This window comes from Mixophyes fleayi, chromosome 7 (assembly GCF_038048845.1).
Source record: "Mixophyes fleayi isolate aMixFle1 chromosome 7, aMixFle1.hap1, whole genome shotgun sequence".
Lineage (NCBI taxonomy): Eukaryota > Metazoa > Chordata > Amphibia > Anura > Limnodynastidae > Mixophyes > Mixophyes fleayi.
In genome coordinates this window covers 114,771,930-114,786,904 of record NC_134408.1, presented here as the reverse complement: position 1 = coordinate 114,786,904, position 14,975 = coordinate 114,771,930, and the positions used below count along the sequence as shown (strand labels likewise).

At 40.1% G+C, this 14,975-nt stretch overlaps 1 protein-coding gene across 2 annotated transcripts in view; it reads right to left on the bottom strand.

The window, feature by feature from the left end:
• Positions 1-7,608, bottom strand: part of USP40 (ubiquitin specific peptidase 40) — a 61,138-nt gene extending 53,530 nt beyond the window's left edge. For both annotated transcript variants that reach the window (XM_075180429.1, XM_075180430.1), the window contains exons 1-2: positions 7,528-7,608; positions 2,777-3,002 (exon numbers count right to left, since the gene is read on the bottom strand). In XM_075180429.1, coding sequence (XP_075036530.1) covers positions 2,777-2,981 — 205 coding nt within the window. In that variant the 5' untranslated portion in view covers positions 2,982-3,002; positions 7,528-7,608. The remainder of the gene's footprint in view (positions 1-2,776; positions 3,003-7,527) is intronic.
• Between the last annotated feature and the right edge of the window lie 7,367 nt (positions 7,609-14,975).

Genomic DNA, 14,975 nt, shown 5'->3' with positions numbered 1-14,975 from the left:
GGTAAGCAGTGTCCCCCAGACTGGATGAAAAAGAAAGATACCAATAGAGAGATAGATAACAGATTTTAGTTAAGTTTGGGATGAGCACAGGAAACAAGGATCTACTGGATTTATGAAGGTATATGATCAAGAGGACAGGTAGTAGAGTAGTAAGACAAAAAGAGAGTAGATATTTCATCTTCGTTTGCAGGATAAAGTTAAGAGAGGATGCCAGAAGGTGCTGGAAAGGAATTGAGCTGGTTGTTTGTCGAGAAAGAGGATACCATTTTATGTCAGACCTCACCAATCTTGTCCTTGAAGTAGGAAGCAAGATCCCAGGCATTGACAGTAGTTGCATGGGTTGGAATGGGATGGTTGACAAGAGATTTAAATGTATAAAAAAAGATGTTTGGGGTTAGAAGCCTGAGCAGAGCTGGGAGCTTGGAAGTATTTTTGGCAGTGTCCAGAGCACTTCGGTAAGAGTGCTAGATAGCAGTATATCTGAGGAAATCATTAGAAGTACAAGATTTATAGCAAGGATATTCTGCTTTGCGAGAAAGATTTTGAAGATGTCATGTTATTTTAGTGGCCACGGCTGAGATTGAAGTCAACATGGAGCGTGAAGAGCAGCTGGGGCCACTTTATCAAGAGCTGTTGGTAGGGTTTGATGAAAATGTGGTACTGCCATATCAGGAGAGGGGAATGTAGAAATTGGGGATAGAAGGTTTTCGGGAGACTGTTGAAACTTAATAGAGTTAAGATTTCTATGGGTATGAGGTGGCTTAGTAGAGTTAAACAGCAGAGAGGTTAAAGCATTGGCGGAGAGTTTGTAGCCGATAAGGTGATGATCCTAGAGGAAACAAGATCAAGGCCATAAACTACATCCAAATGCACTAAAAGTAAAAATATGCAGGATACGTAATGTCCATAGAAGTTTATAAGATACAGACTGCACACTTGTTTTTTCCTTTTTTCAAAAGAGGTTGGTCTTTGTCTGTTCACAAGAATATCCAGGCTGTGAATTAACTGTATATGTGAAGCATTGCATTGTAACTATTATTTAATTGGGAGTGAGCAATATTCCTTAGATGTCGATATTGGCAGAAACCTATTATCAGGGCATTTGTGCTGTTATATGTAATAGGTGTCAGGGGTGTGGGTGGTAGATGTTAAATCACAAGAAGCTTTAAAAAAAACAATTTGTTGGTTTTATTTCATAACTTGTTGTAACAGATGATACATACATATATACAGTAGCTCACAGTTGATACTGACTAACAGACAGGAGTATGACAAGCTTATGCAGTAAATGTACTTAACACTATTATAGTACATTAATATATGCAGATGGTAGTAAGTTTATTTTGCAGGCAATTTCAGAGAACATGTTGCTCATATATATTTTGTGCCTCTGCTCACTTTACATAAGTAAAATGGATGGTCTAAATAAATAAATTTAATGGTGCACAGTATATCAGAATCTATGATTGGCGGTTCATTACACCTGTATGTGAGGTGGTATTAAGTTTTAGTTGCTATTTGGCTGTTCTTTATTAAGGAATGGAATGCAAGGTGTCTATAGTGCGCAATGTATATGGGGAATTTGCAGCATCGATTCATTGAGTCCCAGGTGATTTATGTACACCTTAGTAATGACTGGTGAAGCTGTGTTTAAAAAGGAGGAAGTTCGTAGGACCACGTATGCCTTGACAAAGATTGCCATAATCGAAACGCGTTGGCTGGGGGTGAACATCTCTGAATGACAGCTCTATCCCGAATATATGTATCTTGCATTGCTGGCGATTCAAGTGCATTGTTATGTGAATGTCAACCACCATTTCGGGGTAAGAGTCCATCTGGAATGAGATGTGGTAAGGAATGTCCTTTTTATGTGGTGTAGTGTTTAAATAAAAATATTTTTTTATCATAAAGAGGCAATGCACTATCAGCGCATTTTTGTCTCCCTTAGGTAGGTCTTGGAGCTATGTTTTCCGAACTAATACTGAAGGAAAAGAGAAGAATACATCAGACTACATGCCTACTATCAAAAAGAGTCTTGTAAGTGCATTTCCTTAGGGGCTGATCACAGAAGAAGATACCTGCCGTTTTATGGAAAGTGTGCTTGTTTTTATTTAAAGAGCATAAGTGTTAGTTTTAAATACATTTATAAGTCTGCACTATGATGGGTTTCTTTTTCCTTCTATGTTCCATTGTGAGATAACATAAGAATTTTTGATTGGGATCAAGCGACTGTATTACAGACTTTGAGCACATATTGAATGCACCTGCTCAGTTCTCAGTAGAAGAGTTTGCTTTATCTTTGAAGTTCTCCGCTGCATGATATTTGAGACACTATTTTATTCATTTCATACTGGTACATATTGGTCACTAGCGCCATACCTCCGTTTAAAAATAATTTTGTTATTATATATAAGTAAGTTTAACACAAAAAGGATGCAGCTCCAATTATGACTTCTTTTCAGTTCAACTGTCACTGGAAGAACAGCCGAGAGTCGAACTTCCTGTCTGTGCATGCTCAGTAAAGCGATGCGGATGGTTGGTGGCTGCCCCACTTCCTGTCCTCACTAAATCACAGGGGACACCATAACCAAGATGGAAGACAGAGCATAGCGCTCCATATTAACAGTCCAGGCAGTCAAACTGGCAGATCTCACCGTCTCTGATAGACTTCATTTCATTACATAATTGTTTTGCTGCGAACATGTACTTATAACATATATGCATCCTTCTTCATGTAAATACTAGCAATGCTCTAAACAATGCATAGTAGTCATACCTCGGAATTCTGGAGTGAAAAGAAGGGTCTGCAACAGAGAGTTAAGGTAGCAGGTGCTGCCTTGGTTCCTGAGGCCACTTAGTCTGGAATCTCCCCGCGGTTCGAGTACATCAGAATCTTTGGATTGTGATTTCCTGCCATTAGTGCATGTACTGTTTGAAAGGAATGAAAAGTCCTCTTCTTCTTCAAACAGATCTCCAAACATCTCTAGATAAGAGGTGTAAACCTGCAAATATGAAAGAAAAAAAAATCATGGTGTGCAACAAAAAACCTGAATGAAGCACAAAGCATATACAAAAGTCCCATCACCTTCATCGTTTATTTATGAGACCCTACAGGGACCGCAGCGCCGCGCAGTCAGCTATACACAAACAGAACAGAATACAAATAAATATTGGAGCCAGAACAATAGCAGAAAACAGAACTTAGAACAAGAAGAAAGCTATACAAGAGGACAAGGAGATGAGGACAGGAGAGAGGCAGAGAGGACCCTGCTCCTGAGAGTTAATATTCTAAGGGGTCAAGGAGGTAAACAAATCCTTTGCACTGGAGCCTAAAGTTCTGATAAATGCTTTCACAGCAATCAGAACAGATCGTAAACAGGAGGTAACTTATAGCCTTTGCACTGTGTCTTGGCAATCCATGTTTGCACTGCCAAGACGCAGTGCAAAATTCTCTCTTGTGGGTCTTGTTGCGATTTTTACACCTTTACCCAGCTGCATCTTCAGAATTCCCCCCCCCCCCCTTCCCTCTGCAAACCTAGAAGCCCTTCTAATTTGTGGAGGCATTTCTCCAGGGAAGGTGTGTACACTGATGTGTACTGGCAGAACAGCTAGAGCAGTTGAAAAACCCAGGTGTTTTTTGCGATGTGAGTCAAGTGCACTTTGTAAATAACCTCCTTTAATTCACTCCATGCACTAAGCATACTAGTAAAACCATCCATCGCAATATACCAAAGAAACAAATGCTAACTTGCTGTCAATTTTTACTCGGATCTTCATAATGGCTTAGGCTTGGCACACACTATACAAAATTTCTACCGATACGATATCCTTAGCGATTTTACCAACGATTAAAAAAAATAAAAAGTCCCGATCAACATGCCAATTCATGTGTACACACTAAACACAATTTATCTTCAGATCTGTGCTCTTCATCTCTCATAAGCATCAGCTGAAAAGAACAAGACTCTGCACACTCATAAAATCTATGGACACTGCCGGTCCTGATTGCATACATACTGCAGAATTGGAACAATAATGTTCCATCGTTGAACAATATTTTTAGTCCGGTTTAAAAATCAAATGAAACAATACGATGTGCTTTGGAACAATAATCGTTCATTCTTGCAGCGTACACGCTAATGAGATATCGGGCCGTACGGTGGTTTATCGTTAGATTGGTCCGATAATCGGCCGACAACACTATAGTGTGTACCCAGCTTTACCCTATAAAGTGCTTTCACATTTACACCTTCTGAGAAACGTATTGGTTTGTGCATGCCCTATGACTTCTACAACTTTACTAAATATATTGGCATATCTCGCTGGCATTCTTCTATTGCCCTCAGATAAAGTCCAGTTCAATTTTGTGCACTTACTGCAACTGTATATACACAGAACAGCTATGTGTTATAATTAAAGATGGGCGGGCTTGGTTTCCTAGACCCACCCGAACTTTGGGGTCTGAGTACCGAGCCGACTCTGCACTCTCACGCCTATTCGGATTCCAAAACAAGGCAAAACGTCATTGTGACATCGTCAGATCTCACGAGTTTTGGAATCAATAAAAACCGACTTCACGGCGATCTAGCGCTATTTGAGAGAGGGACAGAGAAGGGTTAGGTCACAGTAGAGCAGGGAAAGTGATAAGAGTAGAAATAGGAGGGTGGGTATTTTTCTGAATTGGCACTACAAAGTGTTTGGGGTCTCATATAACCCCTTATAAAAAAAAAACAACCTGTATTTGCTGAGTGCTGAAATCATAATATAGCACTGTATTTTTCTGAATTTGCACTACAAAGTGTTTGGGGTCTCATATACACCCTAATAAAAGAGCTGAATTTTATGAGTGCCGAAATCCTAATATAGCACTGTATTTGGAAACCCATGTACAAACTTGCTTTGCAATATCTAAGCTGCTCACCCTCCAGTGTGTACTCAGAAAGAGTTTTCAGCACAGGCGGGAACCTTGTCAGTGATCGACGTTGGAGGTTACTTCCTAAAAATGTGGAAAAGATGATGTTCATCAAAATGAACTACATCTTACACGAGGAAGACCTTTACCGGCAAATACATCCAAGTACTGACACTTCCCTAATGGCGGATTCCAGCGGAGATGAATTACTAGTCTGTGATGATGATGTACACACTGATGAGGGTGAGGATGATGCTGAAGATGATAATGACCATCTCGACAGTGTAGAATTCACTTCACAGCACTGTTGGTCTAACATGCCTTTAGGGCATTGATAGCTGGTTTAGTGGAGGCCCAAATAAACCAGGCAATTCAGCCACAAAAGTGGCAGCCCTTGCCACTGAAGTGCTTGGTTTGCTAAAGTGTGCATGTCCTTTGTAAGATCCAACATATGGGTGGAAGGGCCCAAGGACAATTCCATCTTGCACCATTAATCTTTCCTGGCACTGATGTGTGTTTCTGCCATTACTCTAACAAGCCCATTGTTAGCTTGTTTAGGGAGGGCCTAACAGTGATTGCACTGTATTTTTCTGAATTTGCACTACAAAGTGTAGGGTCTAATATACACCCAAATACCAGTGCTCCATTGCTAACAGTCATTGATGAATAGGAAGACAAGCAGGCTTGTCTTCTGAATTTGCAGGCAAATTCAACAGTGTTATATTGAATAAACAGACACATAGGAGAAGAGGATGACAGAAAATTAATGATCTTCCTCAGGACTGTCAATGGTGTTATAGTCTCTTAGTAGGCTGTGGATCAGCCTGCAACAGTCCTGGATGGTCATCTTCTCCCTTTTCAAGATGAGGCGATTCCTGGCAAGCCAAATAGCGTCCTTAAAGCAGTTTATTAGGCTACAAGCCTCCTGGATTGCCCCAATGATGTGGATCCCAAGAAATAATCCATAAAATACCGAATGGTATGAAAGGCAAGTTCTGGGCACACTGTCCTTATGTTCATGTTCCAAGGCATCCAACAGTGCCTGTGCAGTGGGGCAGTCCCAAAAAATACGCTGTGCTGTTTCCCTTCTGGTGATGCAGAAGGGGCAGTGGACATATTGGCACAGGTTCCGGGAGTGCATGAATGTCCTGAGAGGCAGACATCCCTGGATAGCCATTCATGCAATGTCTTTGTGTCTATTAGTCAGCTTCTTAAAGGTCACATTCTCCCACACGTGTTTTGTTAATGTTTGTAATCTGCACTTTACATGAAAGGTACCTAACTAGAATATCATTTTGTGGGAATTGGGGCTAATTCGAAGCTCACTGATGAACTGGCTTTTTGCTGGGAATTTTAATGGCTCTTTTTAGTGCATTATCTGGCACCCTGGATTGGTGTGCATCTAATAAAAGCACGCACCCCACGGGGGTCAGCGCTCTTTGCCATGTATTGGCTGTAGAATTACCTCACTTATCCAAGAAACAGGTGGAGCAATCAAATGAACCATAACTGGCTTCATGATCCAAGGACAATTCCATCTTGCACCACTTTTCTTTTCTGCCACTGCTGTGTGCCAATGTGTCCTAGATGTGCTAGGAACTGCCGTGTGTTTGAGTCATTGCAATGTCGCTTACCATCCAGCAAGATTGCTGCATTATTTGGCTGAAAGTGTATGAAAAGCATATTGTGACCAGTGAGATGGTAAAAATTGAATGGAAATCACTGGAATTTAGTGTTAGTGAGGTTAATAATAATGTAGGTATAAAATAATACCTAAATTATGTGATTTTAGCCCAAAAAATGGAATTTAAAAAAAATGGCTAAACAAAACCAAAACACGCAAGGGCGGTTTTAGCAAAACAAAAACCCGAAGGTAATTCAGGTCTAAAACACGAGGGTCAGTGAGCATCTCTAGTTATAATAAAGGACAACAAGAATAAACATGATATAAGAGCTTTCTTGTAAAACACAAAAGGATTTCAGGATGATAAAGCAATGTCTGTTAAGTTTTCAAGAGGGCGATTATAAACAAATAAGATTGAGTTGTTTGAAGATGCAATCCCACCCCTTTAAATATATTATAGGAATACTTTTATACCTTCAATGCATATTTCAATACATGTATTTTGTTGAACCTGTCATATTTGAGATGAGATTTATATATGCAAAAAAATGTAAAAACTGTCAAAAGATATCTAATGCAAACATGTAATTATCAATGCCAAGGAAGGACAGTAATAGAAATCATTACAATCCACATTAAATTGCAACTATAGAAGAGTAACTTGAATTTGCTGCTAATATTGACCCTTTCACGACATTTATTGAACTATTTTGCCTCCAAACACCATTTTGTATAGACACGTTTGCAATTACATAGAAGTCAAATGATTTTACTTGTATTCTTCTGCAATAAAAAAAAATGGATAATGGGATCGAAGGGGAAAAATGTACAGAAAAAAATATATGAACTGCTAATAACACACAGTTTACACCGCTACAAAGAGTTCGCAGATATGTTGCAACTAACATACCACAGTTATACTACTGTTGTCAGATAGGAAGATAATCTTAATCGTGGCACAAATCACAACAGTTGCAGGAACAAGTTTTACCTGCCAGTACCGAGAAACGTGGAAATTAATGTCTCCAAAAAGAAGCACTGCTACCTGGGAACCGCCATGTTTGTTGTGGGTGCTTGGGATCAGCTAGAGCTGCTGGGATGTGTAGTCTTAGAGCATGAAAATAATTATAATAGACTGCCGATAAAACTACAGACACCGGCATGCTGCGCGATACACAGGCTTCAGGAAACATACAGAGCTTGCTGTGATAACGAAATAACTTTATTAGGCTATGAACACCTCAGAATATATATATATACGCTAATCAGTTTGATGAGCGACTCTCCACTGAGACGTATGAATAAACCGCTGGCACATTTCTTAGGTGTATGCTGAACTGTTTATTGCTGCTACATTACTGTGTACCTTTCATATATTTAAATATGTATGCCTGGGAATGACACAAATAGGACAACAAATGAAATGAGTTAAGGGGATTTGGACTTTTAAAGGGGACCCTTGTGTAGCTATGCTTTATTTTACATATTTTGGTCTGGTTATCGCTGAAGCAGGAGGACAGCAAACGAAACAACTAGGACCATGCTAAAGCAGGATGGGCTGGTCACTCTATAATAGGGAGACCTGCAGAGTGGGGTCCTCCTATCATAATGTGAATCCAACCCCAGTTTAGTCATCACATGGTGGAATTTACTAGAGCAATCGGGGCTGCAAAAAAAGTGACCTCACCCCTCCTAGGGCAAACTCAGCCCTATGCTGAATAGCACTGGGGCTCATGTTGTCACCCCTTTGGTGGTGGGTGTCAGGAATTGGTTTAAAGTGAACAAATCATTAAATAAAGTTATAAAATCATGTACTTCTCTAAGCCCCATCCCCTCATTACATAGTGCTCTATACTTGTGTAGGGTAGTAGTGGGCAACTGATGGCCTGCAGACCACCATGCTGCTCATAGAGACTGCATTGTACAGCGTTCTCTGACCGTGGAGCAGACAGTCTCACAGATCAGTTTTGCCTAACTCTTTCCAGACACAGCAACAAGCTTTAAAGTGGTAGTTACAGTGGTTTCATTTTCAAAATCACATTGGATTCATTGGCTGATACTACCTGAGATTTTATTGGATGGAAGCTCCACCATTTCATTTGATGTATATTATTATTATTATTATTATTATTATTATTATTATCGTTTATTTGTGCAGCACACAATATCACAATTACACTGTGAAAGTGGATGTACTACTGCTAGCATTGGCTGAACGGAGAGGGGGGTGTATGTATGGAGAGGAGGTTGAAGATGTAGGGAGCACTGGAGTTGGAGAGGGACTTGTTCCTGAGGGTGAGGCATCTGAAGAGGATTCTGTAGGGGAAGGGGAGTCAGTAAGATTTGACAGAGAGGGGAGGCAGATGTGGAGCTGTGAGAGACGATCTAGCTGCAGCATTAAGTATAGATCGAAGAGGCGTGAGATGGGATCTGGGGAGGCTAGTAAAGATTTGAGAGGAGGGAAGGGGAGAGATCAGAAGATGAGGTAAAGTTGAGTGTCATCTGCGTAGAGATAGTACTGGAGGCAGAAGAAACTGATGAGTTTACCCAAGGAGGGGGTGTACAGAGAAAAAAGCAGATGGCCAAGGACAGAACCCTGTGGGACTCCTATGGGAAGGTTGGATGGGGGAAGGAGGACCCAGAGGTAGAAACAGAGATGGAGCGGTTAGAGAGGTAGGAGGTGAACCACGAAGGACGATGTCAAAAAGGCAAATGATGTGAAGTGCGTGGAGTAGGAGAGAGTGATCCACGTGTCAAATGTCACATAGAGGTACAGGAGGATAAGCAGGCAGAAATGGTGCCTGGATTTGGCTCAGAGAAAATCATTGGTGACTTTGGTCAATGCAGTTTCTGTGAAGTGAAGGGGTGAAAGCCAGATTGGAGAGGATTAAGGAGAGAGTGGTCAGAGAGGTAGCTGCTGAGATGATTGTAGACAAGCCGCTCAAGTATTGTGGAAGCAAGAGGGAGAAGAGAAATGGGGCGGTAATTAGAGAGTGAGGTGGGGTCAAGATTGTGTTTTTTAAGAATGGGTGAAACAAGAGCCATGTATGTTAACACGCCTTTATGGTACTTAAAGTAGAGAAATAATGGGCGCTAGGTAATCTAGAATTATTAAAAATATACACAGCTAACCGCTGCTACCTCTGGTCAGATATCTGATTCTGGCACAACAATATATATAGAAAAAAATATAGTAAAAGCGCTGGTTAAGCTGTAACAATTTAATTGGTATAAACAATTGGTAGCCTATAAGGCATAAGCATAAAAACACCACAACTGACTAGCATACATGCGCTAGATATTAATCCGTTAAATTGGAAATACCACCAATTAGTTGACACAATGAGGTTGAATAGAACTGGTGCACCAGTATATAGACTTGTGCTGCTAAGAATCATAACATGCAGATTATAGCGCACTATGGTCCGGACCATTAAATCAGTCAAACAGGTGGATAGAACCACATCAAAAACTACCATACAGGGAAATGCTTCTGGACTATATAAAGGTATATATCATGACAAGCATGATAGAAAAATTCCACATTCAAAGAGAAAAAAGAATGATCAAGCTGAGGCGTTAGTCCGATAAAACATTGATAGGCATGTTAATTAGCCAGCTAGAGTAAGAGTTAGTATGGGTTCTTACACATGAGGTGAGGCAACAATTATCGATATGCCGGTATTGTAGAACAGGTCAGTTAGTATTCACCAGTATAGGCTTATAGCCTATACTGTTTATCGGACTAACGCCTCAGCTTCTTGGCAGCACAAGTCTATATACTGGTGCACCAGTTCTATTCAACCTCATTGTGTCAACTAATTGGTATTTCCAATTTAACGGATTAATATCTAGCGCATGTATGCTAGTCAGTTGTGGTGTTTTTATGCTTATGCCTTATAGGCTACCAATTGTTTATACGAATTAAATTGTTACAGATTAACCAGCGCTTTTCCTCTATTTTTTTCTTTATGGTAATTGTTCTACATTGAAACGACTCCTCCCCTGTTCCTGCTCTTTGTACATAAGGAGGCTCAAGTTAGCAATTTGCAAATAGGTTAATATGAATGTAGGCATGTGCATTTTCCGTGCAGTAGCAAAAAGTGCATATTACGCTTAAAATGGCAATTACGTTCAAATCTAAATGATCATCATGATGTGTAACACTTGCACATTCACACTTGCAAGTATAATACAATTGTGCAAGAATGTGTAATGACAACCCAGAACTCTCCAAATTGACTCCAGCCAACAAAACTTGTCTACACCACCTTGCCCCCCCCCTCCTTCCCCACAGCTTTTAAATTATGCACATTGGTACCTGTATACACACATAGTATATCATCGTGGAAAAAAGTTTAACATGTTCATCTTTTTTGCATAACTATGTCAAACCTATAAAGTTCTGTTATTTGGTATTGCTATACTTAGGAGAACTAGGTGATTCAATTTTGGTGTAAATATTTGGGGCAAGTTATGGGAAGAATCATTGAAAATTTTTGTTCTTCAGTGTTTTCATTCTTTGCCCATAAGAGGCCCTTAAAATAAAATTATATTGGCAAGATACTGGAGCGCCCACAGGCTATTCAACTGCACCGACTGGCAGAGAGTATACCCGGGGTGAACTAGGAGAGACTCCCTCTACCTTTCAGCCTAGCACCTACTTCCAGTGGACAGAGGAAAGTATTTGAACAACCATGCAAATATCTGGATCAACATGCTTATATCTATTTAACACAAAAACTTTACTAACAGCTTTTATCACTTTTAAATGAAAGGGTTAAAAATCATACTATAACAGTTATAATATAACACACAGGGAAGACATTATAATACGATACCAGCCTCCATATAGCTAAACCCTGGGGTATCTGATTGGGGCCATTCCGGTGTTAAAAATGCTCCTATTTTGCTGCTGTTGGCATGGCAGTTTTCCTGTTTCAATATCACCCTGCTTTCAGCGGGTACACAAATTCACAAGACCCACAAGGTACAAGGATGCTGGGGCAGCATGGTGGCTTAGTGGTTAACACTTCTGCCTCACAGCACTGGGATCATGAGTTCAATTCCCAACCATGGCCTTATCTGTGTGGAGTTTGTATGTTCTCCCCGTGTTTGCATGGGTTTCCTCCGGGTGCTCCGATTTCCTCCAACAATCCCAAAAAAATACTGATAGGTTAATTGGCTGCTATCAAATTGACCCTAGTCTCTCTCTGTTTCTATCTGTGTGTGTGTGTTAGGGAATTTAGACTGTAAGCTCTATTAGGGCAGGGACTGATGTGAGTGAGTTCTCTGTATAACACTGCGGAATTAGTGGTGCTATATAAATAAATAAATTATGATGATGATGATGATGCAATCCTTCACTGTAACCTTCGCTTCTTGGTTAGTCCAGCAGGAGCTATAACCCCTTTCCAGTCCTGACAACTTGCTTCCATGAACCCACCACCAAGTCTCTAGGCACAGCTTTTTATCTTGGCTCTTCAGTTTTTTCAGAGATATTGTTACACTGTACATGCACAAATTACAGTTTAGACACAGTATACAAAGTATATTTATATGGGAAAAACATGAGTGGGGTATCAGTCCATTACAGTGGGAAGCAAGTTGCTGCAACAGTATGGCATGTTAACCCCCACAAGCCCTATTTGTCATAAGAAAAACAAATCTAATATTTAGTTGTGTAGACTGAGAAGTAAAACATTATTCCTGGTAAAACTGGCCAATCACAAGGGACAACTACAGTGGTAGCAGGGGGTCATTGGGGAATATGGAGAGATATGTTGAGCAGCTGAAGGAATCTCCAGTGATATAATTTCCCACAGACTCCTGACATAGTGTTCTTTCCTTACCAATATCTTTGGATGGCAAAGCTCTCCACCTACAGTTATGCAAGAGAAAGTGCATTATGCATTCACTGACAAATCACCATGCTTCTCTTGCATCACTGTATGAGAAGCATGCTAGTCACTGGCAGAGACCTGGGGGTAAATGTATGAATCTCCGGATTCTTCATCTCCGGCGTGTTCAGCCTCTTCAGCGCTTAAATTTAAAGCGGCGCTGCATTGTAAAGGGAAGTTTCCCTTAACAATGCAGCACCGCTTTAAATTTAAGAGGCTGAACACGCCGGAGATGAACACGCCGCTGAAGAGGCTGAACACGCCGGAGATGAAGAATCCGGAGATTCATACATTTAACCCCTGCTGTTTTGTTGTTAAACTACTTTAATGTGTAGCTGCCATGGTGAAACATCATCCAGGATCTCCCAGTGACAGCTGCCATCTTGCTGGGCAGATATCTAGTATTCCTAACCACATCAACTAATAAATCAGGAAAACTTAAACAATACATCTACAAAGGGTGTACCGACTGTATAAAATGCCATCATTGTTCATGCTGTCCTGCTGCATTTGTGTCTCTTTAATCAATTGATCTTTTCTTCCTATCAGATCAGATAGCAACCCATTAGTGTTGATGAGGTTTATCAAAAATGTATATTGTAATATTTACCATACTTACAAGGACACTCCTGTTGTCTTTTGTTGATGATTGTAACAGACAAATATTCCTTTTTTGTCTTCAATAATAGGTTCTAATAAAAATGTATATTGATCCAGCGATATTGTAATTGAATATGGAGATGCATATAGATGAGTCTTCTTGGCAGAATGTTGATCAAAAATAAATATTAAATGTATATACTGTAAGAGCATGTAACAAGTAGGGCCTGTTTTCATGCCTGTTGCAACAGAATAGTTGTGTCAGCCGGCTCAAAATCTTCAGTTTAACACATACTTGCCAACATTTTCCATCTCTCCTTCGGGAGATTCATAGGGAGAGATCATACTGCCTGGTAGAGAGGGCGTGGCAGCACAAATCGCACATTAAGCCCCTCCCACTGCTGCTCAATGCCATGTTTTGGGACCTAATACAGAGGGGAGTAAAGTTAATATGGCACCATGTGAATCGCGTCATTATTCCCTGGCCCCCCACCCACTTCACTCCTACAAATTTAGAAATCTCCTGGACATTCCTTTACAGTAGGCAACTATGGTTTAATGTTTGCCATGGAGGCATAAGTATGTTATTGTATATAAATTCCAAAACATCTGTTTTGGGGTGTGTCCAGGGCCATCTTTTCCATTGGGCACGATGGGCAGGTGTCCGGGGGCCCCACAGGCAAGGGGGCCCCATAGGCAGGGCTCTTAATTAGAATAAATAATCCTGCAAAGGAAAAAACCTGCAAAAAAAAAACCTTCAAGGGTCACTGAGCAAGTACATCTATCTATCTCTATATATCTATATCTATATCTGTATCTCTATACATCTATATATATATATATATATATATATATATATGTAGGGGCCCCGGTGCACTGCTTTGCCCGGGGGCCCATAATGTTGTTAAGATGGCCCTGGGTGTGTTTGTCTTAGTAAAACTGTCCACATAAGATGCCTTGGAGGGAGCAGATAGTGAGTTACAAGGGGGTAATGAACAGCATTTTTTGCAGGTTTGACATAAAAGGGTAGGACAGCCTTTGTTGAAGTGCGTCACTGTCTACCTGAGGACATGGTTTTCCAGCCATTTGAGCACATGCCAATACCCACATAAGTAAATTAAACAAAATTCAAACAAAATATCATGGCCACGAAGTAAGCATAAAAACCCTTTTTTGGCAACATATCAAGATTTGAATGTATTTGCTGAACCCCTTTGAACTATGGTGCAACAGTTATGTATTTTCATAAATTATTTTGTTCTTTTTACTTTTGATATGTTAATGTTTAATGGCAAAGCATGTACGCCAAAAATGGCTAATTTGTAATAAGATAAATATACATGTCCAAACTAAGTAAGAGATGTTACTAATTAAGCTGTCCTCAGCTGACATTGGTTTGGATAAAACATAAGGGATAAAAGTGAGCTGCCAAAACTGTGTGCTTTCTATTAAGTACACTATCAAACACGTTATGGTCGTTGACTGGTATTTCTATTTGTTTTTACTGTTGCCCCATTATCTCCTTGGCACTTGCTGTACCGATGTTAGTTCCGGCACTGACTTGATGTGTGCTTTGCAAAACATGCAGTGTGTCAAAGGAAAAAACAGACATCAAACCGCATAAACTTAAACTGTCTAAAGTCAAACCACAAAGCTGGTTTTGAGACCTTAGAATAACACAAAACATGAAAATGAAAAAATTAAAAGTTGGATTTCAAACCTGGCTCAGGTGAGATTACTGAAAATATGGGTCTAAAAAATGTCTTTGATTCCATCCAGAATTTATATAAATTTTAATAAATACATGTTTGCTTGCACCTCCTAGCAGTGTCCCCAAAAATGAACTCCAAGGGGTGTGAGCAAACATAATCAAATTGAACCCTATTTTCGGATGCGATCATTACCGTGGGAACTTGTAATTCTTAGCAGTAAAATAAAT